At 41.5% G+C, this 26,732-nt stretch overlaps 2 protein-coding genes across 2 annotated transcripts in view; both read right to left on the bottom strand.

The window, feature by feature from the left end:
- Positions 1 to 1,998: 1,998 nt before the first annotated feature.
- TIMM8A (translocase of inner mitochondrial membrane 8A) lies at positions 1,999 to 4,692 on the bottom strand. The gene is made up of 2 exons (XM_084869799.1): positions 4,443 to 4,692; positions 1,999 to 3,014 (listed from the first exon to the last, which is right to left on the bottom strand). The coding sequence occupies exons 1-2, from the start codon at positions 4,572 to 4,574 to the stop codon at positions 2,853 to 2,855; spliced, it is 294 nt and encodes a 97-aa protein (XP_084725925.1). The 5' UTR covers positions 4,575 to 4,692; the 3' UTR covers positions 1,999 to 2,852.
- A 929-nt stretch (positions 4,693 to 5,621) lies between these two features.
- The window catches only part of BTK (Bruton tyrosine kinase), a 31,290-nt gene continuing 10,179 nt past the window's right edge, over positions 5,622 to 26,732 (bottom strand). The window contains exons 4-19 of the mRNA XM_084870816.1: positions 24,563 to 24,631; positions 22,925 to 23,006; positions 16,856 to 16,984; positions 16,478 to 16,545; positions 15,330 to 15,517; positions 14,849 to 14,911; positions 14,212 to 14,266; positions 13,838 to 13,917; positions 13,533 to 13,660; positions 12,843 to 12,917; positions 11,864 to 12,035; positions 11,139 to 11,355; positions 9,992 to 10,056; positions 8,671 to 8,789; positions 8,021 to 8,178; positions 5,622 to 6,117 (exon numbers count right to left, since the gene is read on the bottom strand). Coding sequence (XP_084726942.1) covers positions 6,046 to 6,117; positions 8,021 to 8,178; positions 8,671 to 8,789; positions 9,992 to 10,056; positions 11,139 to 11,355; positions 11,864 to 12,035; positions 12,843 to 12,917; positions 13,533 to 13,660; positions 13,838 to 13,917; positions 14,212 to 14,266; positions 14,849 to 14,911; positions 15,330 to 15,517; positions 16,478 to 16,545; positions 16,856 to 16,984; positions 22,925 to 23,006; positions 24,563 to 24,631 — 1,740 coding nt within the window. The 3' untranslated portion in view covers positions 5,622 to 6,045. The remainder of the gene's footprint in view (positions 6,118 to 8,020; positions 8,179 to 8,670; positions 8,790 to 9,991; positions 10,057 to 11,138; positions 11,356 to 11,863; positions 12,036 to 12,842; positions 12,918 to 13,532; positions 13,661 to 13,837; positions 13,918 to 14,211; positions 14,267 to 14,848; positions 14,912 to 15,329; positions 15,518 to 16,477; positions 16,546 to 16,855; positions 16,985 to 22,924; positions 23,007 to 24,562; positions 24,632 to 26,732) is intronic.

The raw sequence follows: 26,732 nt of genomic DNA on the forward strand, positions 1-26,732 counted from the left end.
AGCTCATCCAGAAGCCAGGCTCAGTGCAGCAACGGTGATGGAGCCTCTCCCTCCTCTGCCGCAGCACTAAGGATGTCCGACTGCCATCAGTTGGACATCCCCCGAGGGCTCCTGGACTGTGAGAGGGTGCGAGCCAGAGTGCACAAATTTCATGCACCAGGACTCTACTATAATATAATAAAAAGAATAAGGAAGAATGAATAAGAACTAAATAGCCAAAGTCCTTTTCTATATGACCTTGGGTTTTACATGAACACACTAATTTTGTAGGAGCGTGTTGACACAAGGTGTAGGCCAGATAACTACCCTAAAAACCTGATTTTTTTCTGGACCTCAAAATGGCATTATTCTTACTACTTTGCTGCTGTTGCTATTTCTTTCCCATGTAAGTGTTCTCCACACAACAGCCAGACCCTCCTAAATCTTAAGTTAAATCACATCACTTGTCTGCTTAAAATCCTCAAAAGGCTCCCCATCTTGCTGGGTAAACTCCAAGTCCTTGCAAGGGCCTACGATGCCCTACATGATCACTGTACATCCCTGTCCCACCGCCCAGCCCCAATCCACTTCAAGCATATTTCCCAGATTTTCTTACCACTCTTACTTCACTCCAGCCGTAATGACCACTGTTCTATCTTAGCTTCACAGCATGCCGCTCCGACCCTGGGGCTTGCATCACTTCTACCTAAAATGTTTTTCTCCTAGAAGCCTACATGGCTTGGACACCTAATTCATGCAAGTCTCTGCTGAAATGCCATTGTCCCAATGAGGCTTTCTCTAACCATCTTATCTCAAATAACAACACCCCATGGACATTCTCCAACACCTTTACTCTGCTTTTTCTCCATAGCACTCAATATATTGATATATATATATGTGTTTATTGCCTATCTCCCCTCACTAGAACATAAGTTCCACATCGACAGGGACTTTGCTTTTGTGCACTGTTAAATACCTAGGCACAAAGTAAGCACTTCAGTTTGTTGAATTGGTTTTTTTATATATTCTATAGGGGTTTTTTTTACAGAGAGGAAGGGAAAGGGTTTACTTAGAAACATCGATGAGAAACACTGATCAACTCTCTCCTGCACACCTCCTACTGGGGATGTGCCCGCCACCTAAGTACATGCCTTTGACCGGAATCAAACCTGGGACCTTTTAGTCTACAGGCCGAAACTCTATCCACTGAGCCAAACCAGTTAAGGCTGTTGAATTGTTTTAATCAGAAATTTTTCAAATTCCTTGTCATACCTATAAGCAGGAAAGCTAAAAGAACTTGAATCTTCTAGAAATATATTATTTCCCCAACCTGCATGGATTTGCACTAGAGGCACCAGACAAGTAGTTCCAACTAGACTCTAATCTACTAGGATTTGAAGTAAGAGGAGGGGGATCCAATCAATATAACCTCTTCTACTCCACTCAGGGAATTGACTGTCAGCACTGAATTCTTTCCCTCCCCATTTCACCTCAAGGTTCTCTCTCTTCCCACCCCCCCCCCCAAAATGTGGGGGGCTGTTTCTCTGTTTTCTAAGACCCGCGCGGAAAATGACAGGTTCCTGAGTGGAGGAGCTGGGGATTAAGAAATTAAAGGAAAAAAAGAAACCAAGACACAGAAATAGATTCGAGCTGGGACCCAGGTGGGGGGCTATCACTCTGATGGAGATACAGTCAACGCCCACCACAGCCAACACAGCCAACACAGCGCACTTTATAAAGATAAGAAATCAGTACTGATAACAGTCTCCGACATTTTGGGGAAGCATGTTCCCAGGGCATGGCTCTGTCTACGCCTTTTCAGCTGATGATAATTAAAGGTCATCCATGTGCATTCCCGTGGGGCCCTCTACAAAAAGGTCAGGGATCCCTGGAATAATGTGCTGTAACTTACACAGAGCAGGTACCCAGACTGACATTTCAGCTTTGGAACCAGTGCATACCGAATCTCTCCAGGGTGCAGGTGAGACCCAGAATAGCCTTCTCAATCACACAGTTGAATCTTGTAGAAGCTTTTATTTAAATGATCAAAAAACTGCAGTAAATAGAACCTATACTGATTGATTGACATTAGACATGCACCTCTACATGAAACTGCTGTTAGTTTTTGACAGGCCTAAATCTTTACAACTTATTTAGGCCCATCTTTGAATTTCTTTGACCCTGATATACAGGATAAGTTAAATTCTTCCTCATGGCACTTTAGTAACGAGAATTATGTTCACTGGCTAGATTCCTTTATAAGTAAAGGCCTCTAGATTCTCAGGCTGCCTGTACTACCTCGAGACCATACTTTATATAGATACTTAAGTAAATCACAGTATAAGGAAGGGAGATAATTTAGAAAGCTGAACTGTATTATGTGAACATTGTATAGATTTTTTTTCCTAGCACTGATGGTCAAAACACTAGTTAAGTACCAAATAACTCTTCCCCCATTGCCACCTTTTCTCAGACACCAAGATGTGTATCAATGTCCATAGGCATCGGAAATGAATCCACAAAAAACAGATTTTACCCATGTGGTCCCACTATCAAATTACAAAAAGCAGTTCCACTATCCAAATTATAGGAAGTAGTTAATGGGACATTCAGAAAAACAGTCCCACACACAGTAATATGCATCTAAGGTCTTCCATTCATCTGCCAACTGTTTTCACAAGATTAACATTAAAAAAGCATAACCAAATACACAAACGACCCTCAAGCCCCAAACACAAAAAAATATTGGTCTTTGTTCATTCTCAGATGACCAGATACTTGCAGAGTGCCACAAGGTGGGAGCCAATCCCCCCGTAGCCTTTTCTTCAACCATTCTTGAACTACCTTCCTTTTCCAAAAAGGTAATGTGGAAATCAGTCAGAAAGGCTTTCTGAGAAGACTGGCTTGGATTTCTGGGTCTGTTCCAGTCGATTCAAGATGAACTGGCTTGTATCAATGAAGCGTTCAACGCAGTTCACAAAACAGGCCTCAGCCCGACTGTCCAACTTTGGCCCAGGCTTGTCCATGCACTTCTCCTGGTCGGGAGGACAAGATAAGAATCACAAAGGGAACTTGTAAAAAAAAGGAAAGGGGGTTAACTTTTTGTTGTTTAAAGGAAACTTGTCACCTAAAACAGTATCTGATGTGTTAATAATAGTTCACATTTGGCAGCAGCTTACTTTGTGGTGAGAAATTTTCTACAGCCTTACATCAAATTCTTATAACCCTGCAGAATATGTACTATTATTAATCCTCATTTTACAAAGAGGGGAACTGTGGCACAGAGATACTTTGCCTAATGTCATAGTACCATAAAAATGTAGAGCTGAGATATTACAAAACAAGAAAAATGGCAAAATATAAGTTAATCCTTCACTGAATTTGGTTACAGCTCCACAATGCCAACTGAATTAAATGCCTTTAAATTTACTGTAGAATAAAATGGCAAAAGGATAAATCATTGCAGCAAGACACCATAAAAAAAATCTACCAAAGGGGAAAAAAAAAGATCTATGACCTGAAATTCTGTAACCTTGTCTACTTAAGCCAGAGGTTCTTGAATCCAATATGAATGGGAACTTGCATTAATTTTCCTAACGCTTACAGATTCTAGAGGAGTACTTACCCAACACTGGACCAAATATAATGAATCACTTTTTTTTTTTTTAAGAATCAAAGTACTGCTCCAAGGCAGACAGGAGTTAAGCAAGCATTTGTTAAGGGCCAAAGTCCAGCGATATCACAAGTTTATGGGAAAAGGACTTCGAAAACCGTTGACTGTATATAGTTTAAGTTAAGCAGTTCAAATGGATTTTGGTCATTATTCTATGCTCTGTACACAAGCCTCAAAACCTCTGCTTTAAAAAAAAATACCCTTGGACTCTGAAGTCTATGGATTTTGTATGTCAGGGCTGGTAAGTTATGCTGCTGTTGGCAGCCAAAGAACACTGATCCCTAGGCACAAATGCTTTCACCCACACAGGGCATATTCAATTCCTCAACCTTCAGACCCAAAACGGCTTGATATTACACAACAATGCAAGAAAAGGGGAAAGTAAGTGTGGAGAGATTACACCACTTTTATAGTTAGTGGGCTAGAGTCATTCATTTCTCAAAGAGGACGGTTAGAGAAACTGGGTAATCAAGGTACACCCTGAAGAGTCCAGGAACAGGACACGAGGTTCCAAAAACAAGACCCCAGTCAGCCTTGCTGGCCTAAAGTGCTGGTTGGGACGGCGGCATAAGTCTTCTATGATCCCCGGTTCTTTGCACCAACGAAACCTAGGTCCGGAGTGCCAATCCCCTAATAAGTGGAGTCACTGTCTCCCACCCGGCTCGGCCCGTGTAATCTAAAGAAACCAATGCTCCCCCTCCCCGAATTCCGGACATCGTGGCGAGTCCCACGGGGCAAGGACAAGGGGAAAGTAGGTACGGCGGCCAGGTCCCAGCCCCAGACTCCTCACCCAACAAAGTTCCGTCATCTGGTGCACCAGCTGCTGGAAGCGCTGCTTCTGAGTCTCCACCTCGATGAAATGCTGCAACTGCGGGTCCACGGAGCCCAAACCCGCCGCGGAGGAATTTGAAGAGGAATCCATCCCAGACCGGCCACGCGCGCCGACACGAACTCCGCACCACCTCGCCGACCTTCACGTGTCTCCGCGACGGAACCGGAACCACAACCCGCTGCCTAGTGTACAGCCTTCCCCCGGTGAGCGCACTGCGCCTGCGCGAGCTCTCCTGGCGGGCCCGCCCCCTACAGGGCGTTCCTCCCAGCAACCCCTGCGCCCCGCTCTAGTTGGCTCCTCCCACCCCCTTTCACGCGCCGCCAGCGCGCTGCTCTCCGGACCGCTAGGCCCGCCCTAAGCGCGAACTCCTCCCGGGTCTGCGTCCTCCGCCCTCTCCGGCCGCTCCTCCCAGTGACCCGCGCGCGCCACGCCCCTCTCCCCTCCCTCTCCCGGTCGCCTTTGCGCCCTCCTTCGGCCCCGCCTGCCGACTGAGGTCCCGTGTCTTGTATCCCAGCGCCAAAGCGCTGAGCGGACATTATTCCAAGAGAAAAAAAAAAAAAAAAAGTAAACAGGAAGTTACTGCCGACCACCAGGCCCGTTTCAAGCCTTACAACCCCGCCTGCTTCCAAATTGGCCCCGGCTTTCCCAGCTGCCTTGTTAGTGCCCGGCAGGTCCCAGCCCCAGACTCCTCACCCAACAAAGCCCAACTCTTACTAATAGACATCCTGGGTCCCCGGCTCTAATTCTTTGATGGTTTCCTCCTCCAGACTTAGGGAAAAAAGGTTCCAGGAGAATTCGTCTCTAATTGTAAGCTTTATCCCGATAACATTACATGCCTATTGTGTTCAAGGCGCTGTAATTTTTAGCTTTAGTTAGTTTGATTCAGAGGCAGAATTTTCCAACACCCAGAGGGGTTAAATGCCTTGGATCCTGTCGAATTCTCAAGGTAGGACTATGACAAACCAATGCTGCACAATAGTTTTCTGCGACACTGAGATAGGGTGTTTCAAGAAGGCTGTGTGACTAACCAGTTTGGCGCAGTGGATAGAGTGTGGAGTCAAGGGACCCAGGTTCGATTCTGGTCAAGGGCATGTATAAATAAAGTGCATTTGAAAAAAATGAAACCTTTATTGCTTTCCAGTAATTTTATTATATGAAAACACCCTCCCCTCCCATTTTTATGACACCATTTTATTCTTGCCAAATTCGGCCTCCCTCCCAGCAAGCTCTAATGCATACCCAAAAGAGCTGTTGGAACCCTCATGAGGCTATTTACACCCTTCCCTCCCCAAAACTTTCCATCCCAAATTCAGTCTGTCTTAATACTCTTGGGAAATTTCTTCCCTGGGAGACAGTACCAGGCACCATAATTCCTTGGCCTTTGCTCAGAAGGTACTATCCCAGGGAATCAAAGAAGAGAGGCAGCCCTAGATGTAGAGAAGGGGCCTTTGTGTATTCAGACAGAGCACAAAGGCTCCAGGGCCTGTAGCTTTGGTTTGCCTCAAGAAAGTGAAATTGGAGTTTGTGGAGGAGAGTAGAACTAGGACGCTTATTGGTGAGCTCAGGATTCTTCATCCATGACATCTAGAATGTTGCTCAGAAGAACTTTGAAAGTGGGACGTTCATCTGCTTTCTAAAACCAAATAAAAAGTAAAGTATTATAGTGGGTTAAAGTCCAGAATTCAAGGGAAATGCAATGAGTGTGCAGCAAATGTTTATTAAGTATATACTATCTGCCTAGAAATATACCCTGTTGAGACACACACACAAAGGAAAAAAATAATAGCACTCTATAAAATACTTGTGCATTTTCCATCTTTAGTAACTTGGTTATTAATGTGATGAGGTCAATTTGCAAATCAAACTAACATATCGATTAAAACAGGGCAAATTCATTACATAATTATACACCAGTGCATTCTTATTTTGTATACTCAACTGAAAAAATTGTTACCAAACAAATTTAAGTGGTTGACAGAACTAAAATCCTATAAGCTTCGGTAATTTTTAGTTTGGTTTCAAACACTACTTTTATCATCTCATAAGTCAAAAGTAACAAAGAATTTCAACATTTCAAAACCCTGGACTGCATCACTGGGCAGGGATCCTGAGCACCTGGGACCTACTGTCTTGTCTCTATCTAGACTAGGGGTGTCAAACTCAATCAGAGAAGGGGCAAAAATCTAAAATCCAGCCTAAATCACGGGCCGAATGGTTTACTGAACAGTCATAAACTGACAATGTCATAAACTGACAGCAGAGTGCAGTGATGACAGCGCGGTGCGGGCCACATTGCAAGGCCTGGCGGGCTGGATTTGGCCCGTGGGCCTTGTGTTTGACACATGTGATCTAGACCATTGTCATGGTCCACAAGCCCCTAAGGTATTTAGTGATTCCGGGCATAGTCATACCACAAAGGTCTCAATTCATCAAAACCAAAATGCCATCAATTTCTTGTTCCTCTGAATCAGTGGTTCCCCAACATAGCTGAATATCAGAATTTCCTGGGAAGTTTAAAAAGATATTTCTGGGTTCCACTCCAGATATACCTCATCAGAATTTCTGAAGATAAGGCCCAGTCATCTGCACTTTTAAGAGTTCCCCAGGGATTCTGATGTGCATCCAGTTTGGAGACTACGGACTTTAAACAGGCTATAGGGAAAGTGCTTCTCTGAAACATTTCACTAACAGAGTGAGAGCATCCTAGTTGGGAGGGAGCATAGCCAGTCACCCTTAATCCTGCCTGGCCCAGGAGACAGAAGGGAAATGGCTTCAAGAGGTTCTCCGTACTTTCTTTGTGACCCAAGTCACCTGTTGAAGGAAAAGTTGCCATGCTCTGACCCGACCCCCAATTTTTACCCCACCGAGAGGGCTCTAGCTCCACATATGTGCTTGTTGGACACTGTCTATCTTTCTCTGTTTCTAGTAGGGCAGAACTAAGAGGTTTAGGTTGCCAAATTAAGGTTGCCAAGGATCTACTGAAAAATAGAGAAGGCACCTCTAGAAGAACCAAAGGTTCGAGCAGCAAAGCATTTTAGTAATAATAGGACAAAATACCTCATGCCCCATAATGTACCATATTTTTTTTTTAGAAGAGCACTACCTGTTTTAGTTCCCTTTGAGGTCATGGGGTCTTTATTTTTAAAATATCTCTTAGGACCACAGCCAGAAAAGGTTGGCAGTAAAGTAGAAGAAAGGACCAATGACTCCCAAGGGAATAAGCACAGATTTTAATGACTTTAAAATGCCCATACAGTTATCTGAGTGCCTTTGGCTTCCTGTGTCTACTAGTGACATGGCCTCACCCCCTCTCCCTAAAGCTGCGTTGGTATTGGAGTCTGCAAATAATACTCTAGTAAGGGTTGGAGTGGCCTGGGAAAGCCTCTGGCTATCAAAGGATGAGTGTGCTGGCTGGGATCCTAGAATGTATGTACTCCATGCAGCCAGGGAGAATAGGGACTGAGTGCCTGGCGGGCTAAATGAGAAAGTAGGTAGGTTCAGGGAAATAATTTAAGAAGTCCCAATAAAACACTTACCTCATGCCAACAACTGTACATGATGGTATACACTCTTTCTGAAGCTAGATGAGGCCTGTAGAGACGTAGGCCTTGGGCAATATGTTCAGCAGTTTCACTGTTAGTAAATCTCTCATATGGCATCTTCCCCAGAGAGTAAATTTCCCACATCAAAACCCCTAGAAGATGAGGGGGAAAAAGTGTAGTAAGTAATTTTTCAATCTTTTCAGGTAGCTGGGATCCTGCTCTCCCAAGATTAACCTCAAAGATTAGATTCAGTTGATCTGCCCCTCTGTGCTTATTGTGTTTTGTCCAAACTTCCACTATAGTACTGACTACATTGGAGGCTAATTGGAGTTGCAGTGGACTATTAAGTCCTTCGGGAGAGAGACAGCATCTTTTTGTCTTTGTGGTTATAGGGTCTGGCACAGTCCCTAGTACATAATCAGTATTCAGAAGCTGTCAAATACTGAATGAATTGTTTGTTCCCCTCAATATTTGGTAAGTTCTAAGTAGGCAGTGTCTAGTTCACTGGTTTTATCCCCAGAAATGTTGTGATGCCAGACATAGTAAGCTCTCTAGGATTAGGTGACAAAAGTAAGAACAGATAATCTCTGTGCAGTTTGCAAAGTCTCAGTTTACCCATTGCATTTATAATCTTAATCACTCACCAAAAGCCCAAATGTCAGATTTGCTGCTGAACTTGCTGTACATAAGTACTTCTGGTGGAGACCACCGGACTGGGAATTTGGAGCCTACTGAGCTTGTGTATTCATCATCCAGAACATACCTGCAAAGAATTCAGGACTTGTTAGTGTTAGGGTTTGGAGAGCTTGGTATTTATGTTTTCTTAGCATAATAACAAGAGTTGCACACATACATGCCCACAGGCCACCCAGTGTCTTCTAAAAATGTTATTTTTAACATATTTCTGTTCCCATATCCAATTTAACTTTCCTGATTGACAATACATATAGTTACAGCAAGGATGAAATGAAATAAGATCTAATAGGTACTCCTGTTCTCTTCTCTATCTCTTTCCTTTCTATTTTCTTCTCCTTCCCTTCCATCTATTCTGCAGTTGCCAGTGGGACTTAGACTGATTAGGAAAGGAGAGCCCTGGCCAGTTTTCTTCAGTGGCTAGAGAGCCCATGGACAGAAGGGTCCCGGGTTCAATTGCAGTCAAGGGCATGTTGGTTGCAGGCTCGATGCTCAGCCGCCAGTCAGGGCACATGCTGGAGGCAACCAATCAGTATGTCTTTCTCACATCGATGTTTCTGTCTCTCCCCCTCACTTCCTATTCTCTCTAAAAATATCAATGGGAAAATATTATTGGGTGAGGATTAACAAAAGAGAGAGAGAGAGAGAGAGAGAGAGAGAGAGAGAGAGAGAGAGAGAGAGAGAGAAAACGAGAGAGAAAGAGGGAGGAAGGGAGGAAGGGAGGAAGGGAGGGAGGGAGGAAGGAAGGAAGGAAGGAAGGAAGGAAGGAAGGAAGGAAGGAAGGAAGGAAGGAAGGAAAAAGAGATGAAGTAGAGTCAACAGGATTAACAGATCAAGATAAGGTATTGGAAAATTTTAATTAAAAAAAGAGGGAGGGAGCCTGGCCAGCATGGCTCAATGGTTTGATTCCCTGTCAGGGCATATGCTCAGGTTTTGGGCTTGATCTTGGGGGTGGGGGGTGGGGGGCATGTGGGGCATGCACTGATCAATGATTCTTTCTCATCATTGATGTTTCTATCTCTCCCTTCCTCTCTGAAGTCAATAAAGATTTTTAAAAGGGAAGGAAATAAGAGAAGAAAAGGATATATAACAATAAAACAAAGAATGAAAGAAGTGACAAATCATTCAGAGAAAGAAAAAGTGTAGAAAGATGTTGGGAAAGACTAGAATGAGAAAAAAGAAAGGGAAAAGATTGAAAACTATGATGTCTCCTCGTATTTGTACTCTGCTATTTTTACTTTTAGGGAGAAAGATGAAAGAGGCACCCCTCACCTGGACAGGCCGAAGTCAGATACTTTAACAACTCCTTGATCATTTACCAAACAGTTTCGAGCCGCCTGTAGTGCAACAGATAGCAGTGAGAATCCATTCCTGGCTAAAGGTTAAAGGCATAAAGCTTCTACCCACTAGGGGAGTAAAGCAAAGGTAGCCTCATTTCCTTCAACTAGAGAACCTTCCCACCTAACAGGAGTTAGCTGATGCCACTGAGAAACATTTATGCATTTTCACCACATGTAAAGTGACCTGTTTCATAAGTGAAACACTGAGCACATGCAGAACGATTTCATTGACATTGGCAGTTCCACAACATCCCTTCCTGCACTGAAATGCTGTGAGAATTAAGGGAGAACAGAAGGCAAGTGCTTTGTTTTCTGCTTTTCTGCCAGTGGGACTAGGGCCCTTTGAGTCTTGACCTGGCTGAAATTGATGGGGGCACAAACTCGTGCCTTCAGAGGCCATGCAGGCAAACTGATAGAGTGAAGTGGGTGGATGAAGATTGCAGGGAAGTGAAGAGCATGCGGCTTGTCTAAAGGAGGCAGCTGCTCCTCAGCTCCAGCATGGCCTGTGAGATTGTGGACCTGATGTTACAAGATGGTCTACTTTCCAGAGAAGCTGGAAATTTAGTTTTTTAAAAAAATATGAAATGCTTATTTTTAAGTGTTTGCTATATATAATATTTTTTAAATAGCATGCACCTGCAGGCCCCCAGTTTGTGACTCTGATGTAAGGAAATGATGGCCCTGTGTCAGGGGCAGCCCCTTTGGGAAGCAGGGTTGCTCTTCTGCCCCTGAAGGAGCCCACCATTTCCTTGGCATGGTACAGGGCTGGCAGTAAGAGACTGCTCTATCTCCCACCATGGCAGGACCATGGCTCTATTTCCCACCATGGCTCTATTTCCCACCATGGCAGGACCATGGCTCTATTTCCCACCATGGCTCTATTTCCCACCATGGTATTGAGGCTGGAGATCCTTGACAGTATGACCACTGGGGCAAAGGCTCACCTAACTTTCAGTGTTTTCTAGATAAAACTGAAATGATAGCTTCAGCAACCCTCCTCATCCATGTATAATATGTCTTTCTCTTCTACTTCCACCCCCTGAGCCCTTGATCCCAGGCTAATCCTTCTGAGGTCCCACCAGGTCTCTGTGAAGGAATTGCTTTGACTCCAGGTATTCCATGGCTTCGCAGACATCCTTGCACATCTCCAGCAGCTGCTGATTCTGGAACTGGTGGCGCATCTCCCTCAGGTAGTTCAGGAGGCAGCCATTGGCCATGTACTCAGTGATGATAAAGATGGGGCGCTGCTTGGTACAGACACCGTACAACTGCACCAGCTTCTCATGGGAAAGATTCCTACAGGAGAGGCAATGAACCAGTCTTCCCCTTCTGGCTCTGCATACCAGTCAGAAAAGGGCTGGAGTAGAAAGGGGTTGGCCTGGGATTAGAGTGTCAGATAAGGGACCACAATAGCAAGTTGACTCCTCCTTCCCACCCTTAATCCCAACAGTACCCAATATGTGAGAGTAGCAGGGACTTGGGGCTCATCAATAGAACAAGAAACAAGTCAAGGAATAAATGAACACTAAGGCTAAATCAGAATCAGTCTTCCTCTTGAAAGTTTTCTATTCCATAACATTCAAAATGATACTTAGATGGTAAGCATCCATAATCAACACTAATTTCAATATCTAAGGCAGATAAATGATTACCTTATAAGTTAGCACTCCTACCAATCAAAGGTTGATCTCAGTCCCTGGTCCAAATATCTCTCACTAAAGTCACCTTAAACCACGATGGATTGTCCTGGTAATTCCTAGACTCCAGCAACTAGATTGAGAATTGGGTTTGGGCTGTAACTCACATCATGACTTTGGCTTCTTCAATGAACTCATCCTCAGACATGGAGCCTTCTTTGATCATCTTGATGGCCACATCATACTGGCCTCTCCATTTCCCATACTTCACTACCCCAAATTGTCCAGTCCCCAGCTCCTTCAAGAAGGTCAGGTCCTTTGGATCAATTTCCCATGATCCTATAACAACAAAGCCTTAGTGTGAGTCTTTGGGAGTCATGTACATATAATTCCTACAATTCTTAATTATATAGTTAAGAATTCCTACTGGAAATAGAAATAGGCAATCAGTAAAAGGGAAATTCGCAGAGGTATTAATCCACCTTTGCTCAGGTAAATCTCAGGGACAAGATATTAATCGTTGGAGGAATCTTGGAATTTTAGGTACAAGTCAGCTATAAGGGAAGAAGATAGACTAGGCATCTTAAAACCCTTTATGTTTGTGAATATGTGTTTTTTTTTTTTTTTTACCACAATTTTAAAAAATAATCACTTCATGAATTTATATTTTGCAGTCCCAGTAAGAGCCACCAGGGGGGGGGATCATTAAATAATTTGTTTAGCTCTGTCTTAGCCTTCCTTGAGGCAGCTGGTACAGAACAGTGTGTTGCAAGAACACTAATGAGGCAAGGTCTTTTTTCATTGTTGTTGTTAATCCTCACCAGAGGATATTTTTTCTACTGCTTTTCAGAGAGAGTTGAAGGGAGGGTGGAAGGGGGAGAGGGAGAGAGAGAGAAAAACATTTATGTGAGAGAGACACATTGACTGGTTGCCTCCTGTATGCGCCCCTACCAGGGCCAGGGATCAAACCTGAAACCCAGGTATATGCCCTTGACCGGGAATCAAACTCACGACCCTTTGGTGTGTGGGCAAACACTCTAACCATTGAGACACATTGGTCAGGGCAAGGCAAAGTTTAATTGGGTCAGCCAAAGGTAATCCTTGCAACTGGCTAGTCCACCCTACCCTAGAAAAATAAACAGTTACCGTAGCCCAGGCCTGCAGTAGAAGGTGCATTCTTGTTTTGTTGAGACACTGGATATTTGAGCCTAGATATGAGTCCTGAAACATACAGAGGGCATCATATTATTGGTGCAGTGTAGGGGTGAGATACCTGACACACCCTCACTTAAAACCTCACACCTATGATGTTCATCTTTCTAGTACATTTTGAATCCCAGAAGATCTTTATGACCCAACATTTTCTGGAAGTTACTCCTCTCATAAAAAAAAGTTTTAGGTACAAAAAATAGAAGATACTAATTAAAATGCACTAACTGTACTTACAAGCCATTTTCTGATGCTTCCTAACTTTATATTCTTTGAGGGAAAGGACATTTATTAATAAATTTTCTGCATTTTTTCTCTAGTACCAAGGAAATTGCTGAGTACACAGTAGTAACTCAATGAATACTTGCTGATTGATTAATCACCAGTCTTTTCTATGTCTTTCCTTAGCACTGAGCATAAATCAACAAATAAGAAGCTAGTCCCTACGGGTATAAGGTCTGTCTTTGACTACCTCTTTAGTTGACCTCCACCGAGCATCATAGGGGTTGACTTTCACAGCTAATTGCACTGACTGCTCTGTGAGGCTTATTCATTCCCTCATCACCTTGTTCTGAATTGCTTCTTCTGGGGCTTGGCACACCTTTCTTTGGTGCTCCTGGTACTCACCTGCAGAGTTATGCTGATGGTAGTTAATGAGCTCAGGGATAGTGCTGAAAAGGTGCTTCTCAGCCAGGTAATATTGGCTCTGAGGTGTGGAACACACAACATAATGGCGTATCACCCCTTGAGGGTCCCTGAAGAAGTAGATTCTAAGTCAGCAACTTGGGAACAAGGGTCATGAAGGACCCAAGAAGTGAAGTGAGATGAGTTTTGAGTTTAAGGGACAGAAGAAATACGAGGGACACATCATTAAGGAGCTGTTGGGTGGACAACCCTGTCTGTCCCCAGGGCCTTGGAAGAGTAGCACTCACCCTGTAGATTTAGCAAATACAGACACAGTATATTTTCCAGCTTTGCTGGAGTCTCTGACAATGAAACCTCCTTCCTTCCCCTGAAACAACAACAACAACAAAAAAAATAAGCTTACTCTAAGGAGGAAGTGGTGCTCACAACTTCATCCCATTTGCCCAAACCTGGGAGAAAATAGAACAACCCCTGCTTTCAATGCCAAGTTCCATAATTCACCTGTAGCCTCGTTGCTTCTGATACTGAAAAGTGTAATTGGGACCTGATAAAAATTATGGTCTTGACACTGCCTTCTCTGGCAGGCAGCAGCAAGCCCTCAACTCAGGATCCTCACATTTTGTGCAAGGAGAATGCCATTTAATTGTGGTCACACACTTACCTCTTGCTTTAGCAGTTCTTCAGCTTGACTCCGAGTCATGTGTTTGGAATACCACCTGTAAAGGGACAGTGCTTGAGTGGCTCCTAGACCATGGTGTAATTGATTCCGAGATCAGAGTGTCCATCCTAGTGATTCAGTCAATCCATTCAACCCTTATTTACTGAGTGCCTATCATATGCAAAGCACAACTACATAACTTTCCCAAAACCCAACTGGTACTGAAAATTCGTGGAAATGGAGAGTAGAGGGCAAAGGCAGGTGACAGAGGGTTGCAGGGAAGGAATCAGGGACAGGACACTCAAGGACAATCCATTTCTATGATTAGAGAGAAAGGATAATGGCAGAAGTTTGACATTTTCACCCTTTCAAATGTGTCCTATCAGACTGTCAACTCTTTCTTAGAGTGTGGTTCTTCTGGATTTTGAGGGTGTGGATCTCCCCACCTCTCATAAGCAGATAGTATTTGTGGTGAGGGTAAGACATAGGCACTAACTTGGGGTGGTGGCATCATTTGACCTAGTTAGCAGTGATTTTAATAAGTATCTTGAAATCAAAACTTTGTTGAAACTACAAAAAGGTATATACTATATTCTATTCCTCCTGGAAGATTGCGCGCTGGAATCATAAGCATACTCACTCATACATTTCTATGGAGTCTTCTGCTTCAGTGACATAATTACTAGGGATGTAGCCTTCCTGCCTGTAGAGGAGACATGGTGGTAGATAATCCAGCATTCCTGTTCCCCAGGGAAGAAACATATTCATAGGCCCAAACCCCTGAGACCAATCTCAAATGGAGGTATATAAACCATGTCCCTCCCTCAAAGAGGATCATGTAACAGATGCATGGCTTGGCTAGTGAAATGTGTGGCTTCTGCACATGTGGCATCGGTTATTTGTGCACTACAATATGTGGGCCAGAACCTATAGGCTCAGAGAGGTGGCCACATGTAGAGCTGCACTCTGGGAAGCACTTGGAGGGGCAGCCTATTCACCTTGGTGTGGGACGAACAATTTCTGATTGGGATACTGAGTAAGGAAATGATGTTGCACATGTGTGAAGTGTGTTGGTGTGAACTCACCCATTTTTATTTTTATTTTCTTTGTTTTGGACTCACCCATTTTTATCTCGTGCTCGCCACCAGGGTAAGTTGCTTTCTTCCAGGATAAAATATTCATCACCCTTCCGTAGCTGTAGGTCATTTGCATTCATTGGCATGTAGTCATAAAGGGCCACAACCTTTTTCAGTTCACTTGTGGAAACTGGTGCTGCTGTTGGCTCAGGGGGCAGTGGCTTTTTCAAGATCTGTGTAGGTAGGAAGAAAAAGTAGGGTGGTTTGGCAAGACATCAAGTACTCTTTTCTCTCCCAACTCTCTGGTTTACTAGAGACACTATTCTAATCCAAATCAGGCATAGTAAGATGGCATATTCAGCACTCATTTTTAAGCACTTATGCAGAGGTTCTCAGCTTGGAGTGCAAATCAGAATCATGCAGGGAACATTTATTGAACAATCCTGACACCTAGACAGTTTTCCAGACCAATTACATCAAAATCTTTGGGGATAGGACCCTGATGTAAGTATTTTTAAAGCTTCCAGACAAAAACCATGAGCACACAATCAGGAAACCTATTTGGTACATGGGGTACATGGATCTACTAAGTGGCTTTGAGCCTCAGTTTTCTTGTTTGTAAAATGAGCATAATTTCTGCCCTGCTTTATTGTACTTCACAGATGTTGCAGTTTTTTTTATTTCGTTTGTTTGTTTGTTTGTTTGTTTGTTTGTTTGTTTTAGAAATTGAAGACCCTCCACCAGCAAAAGATTATGGTTTGATTTATTTCAGTGATCTGGAACCAAACCCACAATATCTCAACTATGCCTGTATTTGAGGAAGAGCTTTCTAGACCTCAAAAAGTAACCAAATAAGCAAGTTTGAAGTAATATATTAGTGATAGGATGAAAGTATTGTGTGCTTACTATTAAATTCTTTTAAATTTATGTTTGAAAATATTTTTATTTTAAAAAATCAGGATCTGTTTTGTTTTAAACAGGTGATTGGATTAAATGGTTGCCAAGAGCTTCCAAATAGCCTTCTATCTTTCCACTGAAGGGGAAGTCCTAATTAGAAGGACAAATTCTCTGTCTTAAAAAGAATATCAATTAACAGTACCAAGTCCCAGAAAAATTCTAAGACTCTGGTGTGTTTTCTGTGGTAATTGTAAGTTTCTATTTGAGCAATAACAGCACCCAATTTTCCTGTATACCTGATCTTCCTCAGGCGTGGGAGGAAGAGGCTTTTTTGTCTTCCGGTGAGAACTCCCAGGTTTTAAGCCTGCAAAATAAGATACCAGTGATGATAAAGAATGCATCTTAGGAAATGGCTTGGAGACTGGTTTGGTCAGGGACTTTGCCCTCTTTCCTCTGCAGTGCCTTTAGGCAAGTTAGAAAAAGTCTGGATGGATACAGTCCCGTGGCAGGTGGCACAGCTTGGAGAACAGAGCACTAGTTGGATTTCAGCACCCACCCTCTCCCAGGTCCCTTTGTGCAATGGCCCAAATGTACAAACCTGGGTTTGATAGACCCTTGAGAGAGTGCATGATAGAGTCAAAGGAGGGAGAAATGATATTGATCAGGTATCTTACTTCCATTCCTGTTTTCCAAAATTTGGCAGCCCATAGCATTTTTGGCTGTCTGAGAGCAGCAGAGATACTGCCCGTCAATCCAGAAGCAAGGGTGGTATTTCTGTACCAGATCGCTGTTATACCGGATTACTGTAACAGGAGAGAAGAGAGAGAAAGATCACATCTGACATGCAGGAGAATCAATTATTTGTATGTTTTCCTCTTCAACTAAGCTTAGTGGTGAGCTTCAAACAATTGCCCTTCATCAGCCACCCTGGAGAGAAGCAGACAGCAAGTACAGTTCTCTTCAGTGGTCAGTCATGATAACTGCCTCCTGACCAACATGATAAGACTATCTGATGTCTCCAGAGCCCAAGAACAAAAATATGTTATCTGTGTTCTCCCATGTGGCCATTATAATCTTGTAAGGCAGCTGTTGATTATGACTTTTTTTCCAGATAAGGGACACAATTTGTCCAAGCCAAACTCTCACTTCAGCTTTCAATACACCAACGTCCCAGCTCCCTGAGTTGATATATCTCTAAATATATATGTAGAGACATTTGCCTTAGTGAGAATTTCTGCACCAGGCTTTCTGTGTTCATATTCTAAACAATAGAGTGAGCTTAGGGGAAAATTAAGGTGATTCTGCCTCTAGATTCTTTCTAGAATAAACCTGGTTTTAGGGCCACCAATGTGGGTTGAGCTCATTGCAGGAGATAAACACTAGAGCTCTATTTCCATTCCAGGGTTGTGAGGCTCAGAAGATCTCCCCAAAGCTAAAGCGCTTTGCAAAGAATAGAGTACTTTGCAGATAGGAGGAATTGGTATTATGGTTTTTAATACTGTGGCATCTCAAGAACCTTCACATGGAGTCAGTTAGGTAAGTTTTCCTGGGATCATGTTGGATAACAGAGAAACAAAGACAACTGAAATAATTGACACTAGCTTGATATTGGGGCAAAGATCTAGGCTGGTCTAGACCTAGGCTAGTCTAAGCATTTGAGGACATTACACATTTCAGCTTTAACTGCTAAGAAGAAACCCTGCGTAACTTTTTTTTTTTTTTTTTATAAAGATAACAAGCCCAGCTAGTGTTGTTCAATGATTGAATGTCGACCTATGAACTAGAAGGTCACAGTTTGATACCCAGTCAGGGCACATGCCCGGAATGTGGGTTTGATCCCCAGTAGGGGGCATGTAGGAGGCAGCCGATCAATGATTCTCCCTCATCATTGACGCTTCTACCTCTCCCTCTCTGAAATAAATAAAAATATATTTTTTAAAAACAAAACAAAACCTTTTTCTATAGAGACCAACTTCAGTCCTTAAGAGCTTGTTAGTCATACTCCACTCACTTAAGGTTTGGTGGGGGGTATGGAAACTTCTGATGGTATAAAAGAACAAAAGTGCTGTCTTTTTTTAAAGTGCTACCTTGATGTTTTTCTTAGCATGGATTTGAAAATTTCTAACCATTTTACCATGCCCACCTTCACCCCTTTCTTTCCCTCAAAAAATCCGTAAAAATATATATATATTTTTTAATATATTTTTATTGATTTTGTACAGAGAGGAAGGGAGAGAGATAGAGAGTTAGAAACATCGATGAGAGAGAGTCATCGATCAGCTGCCTCTTGCACACCCCCCACTGGGGATATGCCCGCAACCAAGGTACATGCCCTTGACCGGAATCGAACCCGGGACCTTTCAGTCCCCAAGCCGACGTTCTATCCATTGAGCCAAACCGGTCTCGGCCGTAAAAATATTTTTAAAAATCACTAACATGAGAAAGGGACTTCATCAGAATCCTGGCTGCCTCTACTGTGAAGAGGCATGAGGGATCCTTCTCAGGTGCTGGGTCTAAGTGTGATTAAGTGGTTGTAGACAAATGTGGTTAGCTATATACCTTAGATCTTTGTACTTTACTTTATGATATGTAAGTTATACCCCAATTTAAAAAATAGAGACTCAGGTATCTCTTATCCAGCTGCTATGTTTATTTTTTACTTCAATGGCACTTTCCATGCAAAGGTTGCATGCCTGAGGACTTAGTCTTGGGCTTTCTTCTTCCACTTCCTTGAACATGACAACAGACATTTCTATGTTATAGCACCACAGATATTTGGCTATATTCACTCTAGAATCTGTTTACTCAAGCTCAATAGAGGCTATCTTACTTGCAATTTCAAAAATAAGACCTCAACAAAATGAATGAAAGAGTGGCATTGGCAAAACTCCAACAACTGGTATGAGGAAGAATACTTCATTCATTCCTGAAACAGAATTTTAGACATTGTCTTGATAACTATGGATATGAGACACTAGTCCATTAAGTGCTAGGAAAATGTGCTTCCCAGACAGGGCTGGCCCTATGAATTGGTGAAGTAAGCAGTTTCTCCTAGCCTTCCACTTGAACACTGCCTTAGCTCAGGCTGTCATAACAAAATACCTTGGCCTGGGTGGCTTAAACAACACACATTTACTTCTCATAGTTCTGGAAGCTAGGGAGTCCAAGATCAAGGTGTCTCTGATTTGGTTCCTGGTGAGAATTCTTTACCTGGCTTGCAGACTGGCCACTTTCTCACTGAGTCCTCACATGGCAGAGATAAAAAGAGAATCTCTCTCTTGAGTCTTTTCTTATAAAGGCACTAATTCCATCACGAGGTCTCCACTCTCATGACCTAATTCCCTTCCAAAGGCCCTCTTCTAATACCATTACATTGGGAGACTTCATAATATAAATTTTGTGGGGACACAAATATTCAATCCATAACAGACCCTACATGGCCCCTATTGGGCATCAAGCCTGCAACCCTGGCATATTCCCTGACCAGGAATCAACCTAGCAACCTTTTGGTGCATGGGACAATGCCCAACCAACTGAGTAACACTGGCCAGGGCGTGTTAGTGATTTTCAATTGGTGTATTTTACTCCAAAGTTAGATAACATTAACTAGGTGGGATTTTATAGCTCCTAAACTATCTCACTATTGATATTACTTGCACCTCAGTCTGTCCTGGGGTTGTTAGAACTTGCATCTGAATCTTCCAGCAACTATGATCTTTATTGCAAGATACCTGCTTTTTGACTCATGTTGTCAGTTCAAGCAGGTTCAACAGGACATACACCCAGGTCTAGAACAACTGGATAAAAAATGCCTTCAGTAAAATATAAGGGAAAAGAAGGTAGAATTGCACATACTCACACTAATGACACAACTGAAGTGGTTGTGTTTGTTTGTTTATTTGTTTTGGCTTGTAAATAGTTGTGTGAACATGATAGAGTATACTTACACAAACATAGATGATATAGCCTACTACACAAGCTATATTATGGTATAGCTTATTGATCCTAGGCTACAAGCCTGTATAGCATGGTACTGTACAAAACTACACAAGATTAAATCAAGCACAAGATAAAATGATGCAATCAAGAGCCATGGTAAATACAATATGTATAAAGTTGCTGCTGGTGTAAAATGGCATACTGTTTCACAGTAAACTTTTTTTATAAGTAGAAAAACCATGGTCTAAAATAACAATACAGATATAGTATAATAAATATATAAGCAATAATATTGTCATTTATTATCATATCAAGTCTTAGGTACTGTACATAATCATATTGCTGTACTTTTATATGACTGGTAGCTCAGTAAGCTTATTACACTAGCATCACCACAAATACATGAGTAATGCATTGCACTATGATGTTACTAGGTGATCTGAATTCTTCAACTCCTTAATAGTCTTACTAGAGGCCTGGTGCACAAATTTGTGCACAGGTGGAGTCCGGCCAGCCCACCTTGATCAGGGCTCAGGCCAGGTTGGCTTGGGGGAAGGGCTGCAGGCAGTTGGCCAGCCAGCCTCACCCCTGATCAGGGTGGGGGGCTGATTGGGGGTGGAGCTAGCTGGGGATGGGACTAGCTGGGGGGAAGGGCCACAGTCAATTGTCCATTTTGATCTGGAGTTCAACTCTCAGTTGAACTCCGGATCAAAATCCCAGTAGAGGAGACAATTTGCATATTAGCCTTTTATTATATAGGACTAGAGGCCCGGTACACAAAAATTCATGCACTTGGGGGGATCCCTCTGCCAGGCCTGTGCCTTCTTGCAGTCCAGGACCCCTTGAGAGATGTCCACCTGCTGGGTTAGGCTCACTCCCTAGGGAATTGGGCCTAAGCTGGCAGTCAAACATCCCTCTGGCAGCCCGGGAGCCCTCAGGGGGTGCCCAACTGACGGCTTAGGCTCACAGCTGTGAGCCCAGCTTGTAACTGAGCAGAGCTCTCCCTGTAGGAGCACACTGACCACCAGGGGGAAGCTCCTGCATTGAACATATGCCCCCTGGTGGTCAGTGCATGTCATAGCAACCAGTCATTGCATTCATTCCACCATTAGGGTCAATTTGCATATTACCCTTTTATTATATAGTATAGGATCACTGTCATACTAGTATATGCAGTCTGTTGTTGACCAAAATGTCATTATGCAGCACATGACTGTATCTTACACCAACCCCAGGTGCAATTTCTGGGCTAGAGAACCAAGTAGCATGAAACTATATTTTGAGCTTAGTTTCTGGGATGTGGTAAGAATCCAGTCTTCCCCATTCACCCTTGAGCAAGTTACTTAACCTCTTAGAGCCTCAGTCCCTTTTCTGTAAATAGACAAATGATACACACTTTATAAGTTTATTGTGAGAATTTAATGAAATTGTACATTTGAAGTACTTGGCCAAGAGCCTGGTAGATTGTAAGTGCTCATTAAACATTAGTTATTGTTGTTGTTGTTGTTTGCCCAACGTTTCTATAAGAATTAAATGAGAAAATAAATATATGTGTCTGGTACATAGCAAGACTTCAACAAATGACCCCTCTCTTCCTTACTCCTCTCCTTTTTCAGCTTGAAAAATTTGGAAATTTTTATTTTAACCAATTGACTTGTGTTCAAGGGAGTGGAAAAAGCTGGTGTAGCCAGCTACCGAGTATCAGAATCTAAATGTTATTGAGACAAAAGGCTGTCATGCAATAACCCAACCATGCTGTTATCAGTCTGCCATCCTTCCTGTTTCTCTAGGCAGCCTTTCCTGATGTCAACTCAACCAGTTAATCTCTCAGTCACTTGACGTGTGGCTATATATACACACAAATATGTGTTCATGCATCCTGTGCTACAGCATTTACTGTCGAGTTTATCTGAGCACACCATATGGTGTATATGAAATGCTAAAACTATGTTCAAGTTTAGATCTTCATAAAGCTAGAACATACAATAATTCCTTGGAAAGTATTTATCCACAATGAAGATATGTATAGTGCTTTCTTGTACAGTGCTTTCAGTGTTTTCCACCTGCTTTCACATATATAGCATCATTTAATCCTTAAGACAAACTTGGAGGTAGGTGTGGCATGTATATTAATCCAAATTCAGAAGAAACCAAGCCACAAAGAAGCTTATTAGCCTACTTGTCAGAGGTTACTTTGCTTATTAGTGGTGGAAGAGGGCTTGGAACCAGGTTCTCTACATTGACTTCAAGCACTCTTATAAACATTTATTTTTTTTTGAACTAGGTATTGCATACTTAGAATTCAAAATATTGCAATAACCATTGAATGCTGTACCACCCCACCCTTATAAACAGTGTAAAGAATGAGACATTTTATAAATAAATGGAGACACCTACAATTATAACATTGCACTAGACTAGAGACATAGTGGTGAACTAGGTTGAAATTTTTAGTCTAGTGTGTGTGATATTTTTTTCATATGATGGAAGATTAAACTCAACTTCATCACTAATATTGGAAAAATTCATTTTTTTCTCTTCCTCTTCCTATCTCCTTCCTTCCCTCCTTTCTCTCTCTTCCTCCTTCCCTTCCACCTCTCTTTATTTTTTCTTTCACTTCCCTCCTTCCATGTATCCTTTCCTCTCTCCTTTTTACCTTCAACCCTCTCTTTTATTTCTCTTTTCTGTATTCCTCTCTTCAGTTTTTCTCTTTCTCCCTCTCCATCTTCCCCCATTCCTCTTACTTCCTCCCTCCTTTCTTTTCTCTGGAAATTAATTCTCTTTCTTTCCCAAATAATCCTCACCATTTTTGAGCTGATGAATCCAACGCTTCCTCAATTCTTCTGTTGGAGAGAAGACATAGAGAGGGCCTTCATCATATACAACCTGGGACAATAGACACACAGACTTTAGAAGTTAGGATTCAGAATAAAAGGAGAAAGATACTGATATAAATAATCTTAAGTCACAACTTTGTCTATTTATAGTGGAAAACAAAACACACAGGGTCTTTAGTCAACATCTGGGCCAGGGTCATATGAGCTATCTGCAGAATTCCTAAGCAATTACTAGTATCCAGGTATATAGGACTTAGAAGGTCTTAGCTTACTGAATACTAGGTTCTACTGACTTATGTTTCAATTTGTGTGTAAATTTAGTTAGAACTATTTCCCTCAGCCCACAGTGGAGATAGGACTTTTGTTTATTCAACGAAGGCTATTTTATAATCCTATTAAACTATGAGTTTGTATAGAGAATAAAAGTAATGATTTATATAACTGAAGTCTTGGTTAGTACATAAGAATTATTCACTTGGATAATATGGAGCCAAATTTTAACTCATGGCAAATTTTCCCCTCACAGCCCAGTGGCCTCCACTTGCCAATACGTATTAGTCAAAATAAACCAAACATGGACACACATCCACTCAAAAAAAAGTAAAGTTTATGTTAAACACTATTATCAAATCAATCAATATTTTTAACACCTCATAAGTACTAGGCACTGTGCTAGGTGTTGAGGGTGTGTGTAAAACATATTAGATGTTTTACAGATTTAATAAACCTCAGATAGTGGGTTCTGAAGTAAATGTAAATTAATTTTGAATTACATGCTGCTTAGCTTTTTCTACTAGCCCAGATAAACAAAGTCATCTTGTTGAAACACAATGGTAGCAAAACTATGTCTAAAACACCCCTCCTTCAAAAGTTTTGTAAACTTTGATATAGTCAAGGACATGAGCAAGATCCTTTTACATTTTTCTTTTTGTTTCTTAGTCTTTCTGTGCTCATCAATCCATGACAGAAAGCCCCCTCCCCTGAGACTTTCCACTTCCTTTTCTGGCTTTCACTGTTGCAGGGGCTTCTATATTCACAACAAGTGGCCTACAGAGTTCTCAGGACATAAGCAAGACGAATTGAATTTCTTGTTCTCCTTTACAGCTTACAATGCATCTACCAAACATATGTCTATGTGACTCTCCAGTCATCCCAGATTAGAATATAATTTAGTTTTATGTATAAGTCTAAAAGCCTTCCTCATACCAAACTTCCTAATACTTCTCCCCTCCCCTTTTCTGACTTTCAACCCACATGACCACCGTTGGACAGATATTCAGAACCAGAAGGAAGTGAAATGCTCACTCGACAAACAGCACATCTTTCTCAATGCAGTTATCATATACAAGACACACCACAATAAAACTAATGACATTATGGGTACTCTTTGAGGTGTAGAGACTAAAAGAAACTATGTGAGATTGGGAAAATAGAACAGCAAATACTCTTAGATCATACCAGTCTCATTTCTCAGTCCAGTCTCCTTGACCACCTCAACTTTTGTTTCCTGGGACTTAGTATCCTGCCTTTTGCCCCACATCCCATCCTTAATATTGTAATTACATTACAGGTTCCTCTGAGAGCTGGTGAGAGAAAATACCTCACCTGGAAAGGGTAAGGGAACCTTTCAATGATTGAGATCTGTTCCATTTCACCAGACTCTTCACCCCTTCTCTGCAATGAAAGAAGAAAAATCATGGTTATTGGTTGGTGCATTGTTCTTTCCTGGATTTCCTTTGGTTCTTTGAGTTCTTTGTAGTGGGTCAAGAAGGCTCTTCTGCACAGACTATTCAGATTTTTAGTGACTGCTTCCTATAACCCAGTAAGGACACATATCTATAGGAACAATCACATATTCATTTTTTTAAAAAGCTCCAGACATCTCAAATCATTGCAGAAATTGAGTTTACTCAATAAATGGTATTGGGACATTTAACCACTAATATTGGTGGGAGGGGAAGGAGTTAGGTAGCTATTTCACACCATATACCAAAGTAAATTCTGGATGGATTCAAAAGCTTAACGTAAAAATTAAAACTGATCCCTAGCTAGTTTGGCATCAGCCTGTGGACTGAAGGGTCCCAGGTTCAATTCCAGTCAAGGGCACATGCCCAGGTTGTAGGCTTGATTTCCAGTAGAGGTCATGCAGGAGGTAGCCGATCAATGGTTCTCTCTCATCATTGATGTTTCTATCTCTTTCTCTCCATTCCTCTCTGAAATTAATAAAAAATATATTTTTAAAAATGAAACCGAATGACTGAGGAAAAAAAAAGCAACTGATGGTATAATCTTGTGGGAGATAAGAGCTTTCTAATGGTAAAATTTAAAATCATTAAGAAGGTGAATTAATTTGATGACATAGACTTTAAAATCCATAGTCTTTAATAACAACAACAAAAATAATAATTGCAAAATAAGGCAGCAATTAAATACCATTTTTCTTGGCTGCCAACTTAACAAATATTTACAATATCTGGTAATTTTTGTTTTGTTAATCCTCACCTGAGAATATTTTTCCTTTTATTTTTAGAGAGAGTGGAAAGGAGGGGAAGAGACACAGAGAGAGAAACATCAATGTGAGAGAGACAAATCAATTGGTTGCCTCCTGCACGTGCCCAGATCAGGGTTGGGATTGAGCCTGCAACTGGTCCTTGACCAAAATAGAACCTGGGAACTTTCATCCAAGGTGGTCTATCCACTGAGCAAAACTCGTCCAGAGCTATAATATCTGGCATTGAAAAAAATGTAGAAAAATAGATATTCTCATGTACAATTTGTAAGAGTGTATTAAATTTAAACTCCACGTCTAGTAAACAAAATAGAATAAAAAAGATAAAAATAATCAAAGTGCACAGATTCCATAAAGAGAAGAAAACATTTTACTTCTAGGAGGTTATTGAAGAAAAAGACTAACAAAAGTATATAAATATGTATGCAAGGATGTTCCTCCAACATGGTTTATTATGTCAAGTAGTTGGAGACAACTTAAGTGTGCAGTAATAGGGAATTGGTTAAACAAATTACAGAATAGTATATCGATGATAAGGAATACTATGCAGCCATGAAACTCATATTATTAATGAGTACTTATTGTCATGGGGTAAAGTTTTCATATGTTGAAAATGTAGGTTGCAAAGCAAGATGCATACTATGATTCTATGTTTTAAATATATAACTTATACTAGTGTGAGAATATGTGTTGCTTATGGAATAAAAACATATACCAACATGTTAATAGTGTTTTAACTAGATGATGTAATTATATGTGATTTTATCTTTTCTTATGGTTTTTTAAAAATATTTTTGCAAGTTTCTACAATAAATACTCATTTCTCTTGTAATCTGAAAAAAAAAAGATATTTAAAAATTAACTCAGTAAGCAGTATGCCCTGGAGAGGCTATTGGAAGTGAGAAGAGAATAAGTGAACTATTTTTTAAAAATTCATATTATTCAGAGCCTACTCAACCTTGTAAATCTGACCCTGGTAACTGAGAGAGTAAAACCAACCATTTCTGATTAGTTTGAAAAGTTGATACGATGCCATCTTGAAATCTGTGTGACAAATTTTCCCAAGTAAATTAATTGTTCTGAATCTGAGGGAAAATGCTGAGACTTGGTAGAATCAGTACATGACAGTGAAGAATCTTATAAAGTTTTTTTGTGTGTTCTACATTGTACAGCATCACCAACCAGTTTATTTACAAAAAATTGAAGTGTTCAAAGATTCTTATCTACTCCCCCATCCCCTACCCCACCCTTGTTCTCTCAATGGTC

This window comes from Pipistrellus hanaki (genome assembly GCF_964339955.1).
Source record: "Pipistrellus hanaki genome assembly, chromosome: X".
NCBI lineage: Eukaryota > Metazoa > Chordata > Mammalia > Chiroptera > Vespertilionidae > Pipistrellus > Pipistrellus hanaki.

What these genes read in the sequence shown, in the direction of transcription:
- TIMM8A (XM_084869799.1), bottom strand. Translation starts at nt 4,574, where the DNA reads ATGGATTCCTCTTCAAATTCCTCCGCGGCGGGTTTGGGCTCCGTGGAC. An exon ending in AGATGACGGAACTTTGTTGG is followed by an intron (nt 3,015 to 4,442) that starts GTGAGGAGTCTG and finishes CCTCCCGACCAG; the next exon opens with GAGAAGTGCATGGACAAGCC.